The following is a 6,835-nucleotide window of genomic DNA, read 5'->3' as shown; positions in this document are numbered from 1 at the left end:
GAAGGATGGAATGGCCTTGTGGAATTGGCCTTTTGTGGCTTGAGAAAATATTCTAAACTAAGCGCTATGGACTGCATGGTCGTGGGATACTATGCAGTCCTCTTGTCAGCACCAGAGGGTTGTTGCGTAAAAAATATCAACTATTAAATAGGTAAAATAACATTTGAAGTAACAAATGCCAGAGCGTGCGACAAATTTCATTGTTATGTGAGCAAAGTACGCAGGCTTTAACTGGTTTCCACGCCTGTAACCCCCTAAATTAGGAAAGAAAAAGTGATGTTGTAAAACAGGAAATAAATTTGGGAACATAACGACAGAATGGGGCCAGGATTTTACGATACTTGTGATTGCGGGGAAAGTTCTTGCTACGCACGGTGAACTGTGCAAGGACAGAACTGCTTGAGAACTTTGGAGTGCTGAAATTGGGATCATCGAAAAAAAGCCTGGAAAACGTTTGTTGAAGTCCTAAATGTAATAACTGTCCTAAATGTAATAAAGTCCTAAATGTAATAACATTTGGTCCTAAATGTAATAAAGCCCTAAATGTAATAACGTTAGGTCCTAAATGTAATAAGCCTCCAATGCAATCGTTTAACTGTGCTAACATTGAGATGTTAAAGTGACAGCTATTGCACCAAAGAATCCTCTGACCTGTATTCATGGCATATTGCGGGCTCGCTGATATTAATCAGGGTCTTTTTATTTGCTAAAGACGTAGGTTGAGAAGCATTGGCTACAAAACCTTATACTGATGTGCTTTTGGTATCAAATTGACGGACGCAAAAGCAATGACAACACTGATCAATAGCTCTCTTTATATCATGGGCTCAGACTCTTAATTAAGTGTAACAGATTTTGACGATATACTTGTGTGATCAGTGCTGGAGTTAACACTTCATGAACCAAATTACAAGGAAAAGGAAGTCCACTGACCTATACGTTAGACAAATTCCGGGCTCGTAAGTGCATTTTTTGTACTGTCTTTCCTTACTAGATTTGTATGGGTCTGCATAAAACATATTCATAAGTGTTATTGACCAAGCGTGAGGTCAAAATGGCTGGATATTGGGCGAGTTTTTTTTTTGTTTTTTTTTTTTTGCGTTTTTATGGACTGAGACGAAGTCTCGGTCCGTAAAAAAGGTAAAAAAAGAACGAGGCTAACATCCAGTCATCTTGACCGAACAAGCTTGGTCAAGAGAGTTTGTATTCTCTTGGCTTAATCATTAAAGGATTCATTGTATAGAAAAAGATCTCGCTTTGATAAGAATCAAGAATGGCTTGTTTATTTCGAGAACCGATAGTGAAAGCCAACTGTGTTTGCAACAAAATAAACCCAAGAGGGTCGTTTATTTTTTTTCTATGTATATGCCGACATTGTCCAAAAGTTACGAACTTTGTAAGTTTTCTTGCGTGGGGTCAATACGGGGAATCCAAAGCGGGTGAGGGTAGGCCCATCATGCCCGCTCAGGTAGCCAGTCAGAACACAGGATTCACTTCATCTTGCCCGCGCGCGCTGCTAGCTATATGATAAAGTGACTTATTATATACTCAACAAAATATCGCGTTTCTGATTGGTCAATGATGAATGCATAAATAGGTTATAGAGTGCAATAGAGGTTATAGAGTGCAATACGGAGAAGTTGCCATGGAAACACCGGGGAAACCCTAAGCGCCAAATTTAAACACCAACTTATAAAAAAATGGCTGACAGAGTTCGGCTTGTAATATTTTCTGAGAAACTTTCAAGAACTTCACGCTTGATTTACCTGTCACAACATTACATTTTTGATTGGTTCAAATAAAACATGTGAGCATTTTGGAACCCATTGAAGTGTTTTTTGTAGTACGTAAGGCGTGCAGAGTAGCGCGATGGAGTAATTTTGTCGAGAATATAATAAATAAAAAATCGTATGAACCTGCTCGTGCATTTCGTGATTTATGGTCACTCGTGATGTTTTGAAAGTTCTCAAATTGCACTCGCCTACGGCTCGTGCAATTTTGAGAACTTTCAAAACATCACTCGTGCCCATAAATCACGAAATGCACTCGCGTTCAACGATTTCCTATACTTACAGAGCAAGATATCTACTGACCAATCATATATTATTCCATTTCACGATCACAGGTCTCGACATGTTGCCTTTTTTCCACGCAAGAGCATTGAGCTACAACATTCAACGCATGATGGTCAGTTGATGGTCTGGTAAACCATTCATTTTTTTCCTTTATCCCCTTATGACAGGTTCATCAGTTCCCGAACCGAAATATTGGGAAAACATATATTTTACAGTTGATCTCAAGTCTACATTTCATTTTTTGACTTCATCTCTTCTCCCTGCCGTGAGGGGAGAAAATGAATAGATAAATAGATGAATGAAAAAGGAAAGCTCAACAGTTTCCATTTATAGTCATATGGTACATGAACTGATTACTGAGGTGGAGTAAAGCCATAGAGGGCTACAAATGCAATATCCCAGGTTCAAAATAGAATAAATCAAGGTAGTCATTCTTAAAAACGAACTCAAATGCTTCATTAAAATCAATTGACACTGAATAACATAGATGTGCAAAATTTCAGTAACACTATTGATGATAACACTTTTCTTTTGGATTAACATGTGACAGCGAAATCATTCAGACTGCTCTAAAATGGTGCATCAGTACTTAGGACTTTCACACGAACGATAACATCAACAATAACATGCTAGTTCATCATCAATTGTAGTAAATTTCTTTTCCAAAAAGTCCTAATGATTACGTACCAATCGATTCCATCTTATTGAGCTTCCAGCCAAGCACAAGCCTACTTTAGGCTGGAAATAATTTTTTCCAACTCGATCAACAAACCGCTCAAAGGACCATACTTCGACTGCTGATATTTCTTATGTCCAGCAAGTAAAAAGAAGCCCATTGATATCAGCGAGCCCGTAGTGTGATATGTATACTGGTCAGCGGTTTTTTGGTGCAACAGCTGCCACTTTAACATCTCAAGGTGGATGTCCGCCATAACAATAATGCACTGAAGGAGTTAAACGATTGCATTAGAGGCTTATTACATTTAGGACTAAATGTTATTACATTTAGGACTTTATTACATTTAGGACCAAATGTTATTACATTTAGGACTTTATTACATTTAGGACAGTTATTACATTTAGGCCTTCAACAAACGTTGACAAAATGTCGTCCTTTTGTGATCCGTTGACCAGCAACTGCAGGGTCCGTAAAGATTCGGTGACTATGTCAGGAAAAATTCTGCAATCACGTTTGCAGAACATGAGTGTTATTGAAATAATCGGCGCAATTCAAATTCATCGGGCTGATTATTTAAACGAAGTTTAGCCGTTGTTTAACAACTTCACGTTTGAGACTACCTTTAATTTAGCTGAATCTTTCATCGGATGATTCATATTCCTATCGGAGTGGAAAGCATGCTTGGACCTCATGCTTTCACGAGTCGCCATGTCGATCAAACATGTTATGTTACGTTGATTCATTGAGAGTCTCTTTTCTGATACTACAAGTGTCAAGAGGGCCAAAAGCAACCCTCTTATAGAGAATATGTACGTAAGACTCACTGCCTGCCAAAAACCGCGGTTTAGGTTAGACTTCGTGCAAATAACCGACCTATTTAGTTCCTCTGAGACCTTAGTGTAGCCATTTTCCTTTCCTATTCAAAACATCTACTTTATGAAACAATGATACAATGAGACACAGGTTTTGTGGACAAGATGTACGAGAAGTGTTACTGAACTGAACTAGATTTGATTTCACCTTTTGGACTGAATGAAATGATTCTCAAAGAAAAGTAACGTAACAATTATGCAAAGATCATCACAATAAAAACATTAAACTACCATTTATTAAAAATGAAACGGCTTTTCAAAATAATCTGTTTATAAGACGTGGTTAAAGGTATTGTTTGCAATGCTTAAAAAAGGAAACATACAAAAAATATTAATAACAACTGCATTAGGTTCTGTCTATAGCTACGAAGTTCAACAACAACTAAGAAAACTGCATCTTTTCATTCTAATACAGCAAAGCCATTAAAGTGCATGCGATAAGAGCAGCAGCGCTGACTTTCTGTAGTGTGTGAACGTTACACAAGTCACCGGAGCAACAATCCAGTTTACATTTTCCTTTGCCTTCACAGAAAGAGCTCAGGTCAGTATTGCATTCATCTTCAGTGAAACAGCCTTTGGCATATTCTTCAACGGATACACCTTTAACTTTTACGTCTGCATATACTTTATAGCAGCGATCGTATTTGGCAGGACAATCGATTTCTGTTTTGATGTCGTTGCAGTCATCCCAGCTTTCGGTGCTCACACATTTGTAACACTTCAAGCCGTATCCTGAGGTAGAATAAGAAAAATGTTTTTAATTCATTGGCAGCTCTTCAGATCTAGTTTCAGTTATGAAATGTTATGCGAAATTGTTTCGAAAGTCATATTGAAATAGCTGCATGCTTTTCACTTTGATTCATACAGATTTTCAGATCCTATCAAGAGAAAACAATGGGATGCGTGATCCTGTGTTAAAGTTGAGATGAATCATCATAGAATTACCTCTTTAAAACAAAGGAGAACAAAAGACTTAGCTATCCAAAATTTTCCCTTATCGGGTAGCATTGTAGTTTTTCGTCCTTCTATCTTCAACATGATGGGTTGTGACGACGACAATGCGACACAGCTGGAACGAGAAATAATCACTGGAAAGTGAATGGTTTTAGCTTAAGCATCATCATCTTCTCTGAAACATTCGCGCTGTGAGCGTATTTCGAAACATCTTTGGTGATGAACGCCTAAAACGAAATTTACACTCCATAAAAAAATTAACAGTGGCCTCTTTAAAGATATGTTCAAATAAAACGGAAAACAAAGAATTCTGTAGCTGTCGCTGCAGAATTTCATCGACACAATGCTGCTGAAAAAAAAATTGAAGAATCCACAAAGGAGCACTTTGTTGCGCAATTTTTTATTCTATATCTTAAATTTGTCAATTAAAATGCTTTCCCATGGCGAGCAAAACATAATTGACGAGCTTGGACTCAAAATAAGCTTGGAATACGTCAGTTTGATGTTCAATAAATCATCAACTGAATTCCATATGCTTCTGAAGATTTTTTTTTCTTAGTAAAAATGCCCCACGCTAGAAATGGGCGCTGGCTCAATGTAAACTAACTTGGTTGCTTTACAGGATTTTAAGTGTAAAAGGGGAAATTCTTTAAAATAATCGCGCTCAATCCCTCAATTTTCTTTATGCAGAGTAAATTAGTCATCGACTGAATTTCATATGCTTCTTAAGATTTTCTTTGCCCGGTAAAAATGTCCCACGCTAGAAATGGGCGCTGGCTCAATGTAAATTAACTTGGTTGCTTTATAAGATTTTAAGTGTAAATGTGTAAATTCCTTAAATAATCGCGCCCAGTCCCTCAATTTTCTTTATGCAGAGTAACATATACCAATTCTAATCGATATAAACCGACTACTGCTCGCTGTACGCCAAGAGCCGAGCGAGCACATTTTACACACGCTTTTCAAGTTAGCAACGGTAAAATTGTTCCTTAAAAAAAGTATGGGTTGCGCTCAGACTTACCAACAGAAATGCAGAGGAAAAAGGTGACAACGAAAAGCAACTTCATTTTACAACTTGAATGCCTCTCCTTTCTTCTCGTCTGGGACGCCAAATAATAGTTTGAGCACTAAAATGGGACGTCTTATGTCGAAGTTAAAAGACCAACCTTTACTTTTCCTAACAGAATTAAGTTTAGATCCAATCAATAAAGCACGCTACAATAAGCCATCTGTCATTATTTGAAACCAATCACATTTCATGGGCGGGCTTGTAATCGTTTGAGTGATGCGCGTCTTTCTTCCAAGAAAGATGCAGCCTCTCCGAGAATTCAGGAAGTTAATTTTCTGTCACGAGCAAGAGCTTAATAAGTGTGATAGAGTATAACTTGCGAGCTTTCGTCGGCCACTTTGATCAATTGTGTTGGCTGAAATTTGGCATGAAGTCTTGCTTTAGGCTCTTAATCACGAAATTGATATTAAATAAAAAGTTCCAGTTATTTTTGTAAGCAAAAAACGGGAAAGTGCACTTGATCTGCCCATACTTGCCCGCCATTATGGCGGATCGAACGTCGTCTTTTGAATTCAACTCGAGTCCTATCCTAAAGATGACGCATTTTGTGTCTTTAAAAAATTTTACCTTGATTTTAAGACAGCTCATGAATTTTACCTCAAAAATTAAGGCCGATTTTAACCTTGATTTCAAAAAACATTTTTGGCGCATTTTCAAAACAACCTTGATTTCAAGGCAACTTGAATTTTTCACGATGTCTCACTCGCGAGTTCTGAAGACAGCGTGAAAATTATCCTCTTAACATCGGGTTGTTACAGGTGTACCTGTTCTTTATAAGAAGCTTCTTTGATACATGTTAAGTTAATTCAAACTTGAAAGGGTAAGTTTCAAAAAGAGACCGAAAGAAATTTCAGGAAATTATATGTCACAATTATTGAAGTTAACCGATTATTCACAGGCGCGCGCTTATTTTCCATAAAACGTTTTTGAAACAAAATTCACCTGTCTTCTTGATTTTACAAAAGTCCACGCTAAGATGTCAGAGCTGTTATGGAAACTTTTAAATATTGATTTCACAAAATCTTTTACCAATGAAAACTTGTCAGTTGCATCAGACACTTTTGATCCTTGAATAAGGTAACTATGAAGTGGGTTGCAAGAATTTCATTTTCTATCAAACATTTGCCTCTTTCAAAGCTTGAGCTGTCTCTAAAACAACTCCACGAATTTATCTTACATATTTGAC

The 6,835-nt window shown here is 37.3% G+C and overlaps 1 protein-coding gene across 1 annotated transcript; it reads right to left on the bottom strand.

The window, feature by feature from the left end:
• Window positions 1-3,844: 3,844 nt before the first annotated feature.
• LOC149049452 (CD59 glycoprotein-like) lies at window positions 3,845-5,761 on the bottom strand. The gene is made up of 2 exons (XM_089195022.1): window positions 5,602-5,761; window positions 3,845-4,358 (listed from the first exon to the last, which is right to left on the bottom strand). Exons 1-2 carry the CDS (start codon window positions 5,645-5,647, stop codon window positions 4,033-4,035), a joined length of 372 nt encoding a protein of 123 aa, XP_089051148.1. The 5' UTR covers window positions 5,648-5,761; the 3' UTR covers window positions 3,845-4,032.
• Between the last annotated feature and the right edge of the window lie 1,074 nt (window positions 5,762-6,835).

The sequence above is a fragment of the Pocillopora damicornis genome, chromosome 2 (genome assembly GCF_964200805.1).
Source record: "Pocillopora damicornis chromosome 2, jaPocDami1.2, whole genome shotgun sequence".
NCBI lineage: Eukaryota > Metazoa > Cnidaria > Anthozoa > Scleractinia > Pocilloporidae > Pocillopora > Pocillopora damicornis.
The sequence above is the reverse complement of the archived record's forward strand: the minus strand, read 5'-3'. Positions and strand labels throughout refer to the sequence as shown.

Coding starts and splice junctions, on each gene's coding strand:
- LOC149049452 (XM_089195022.1), bottom strand. CDS start 5,647: ATGAAGTTGCTTTTCGTTGTCACCTTTTTCCTCTGCATTTCTGTTG. Junction 4,359..5,601: donor TTTCCTCTGCATTTCTGTTG/GTAAGTCTGAGC, acceptor ATTCTACCTCAG/GATACGGCTTGAAGTGTTAC.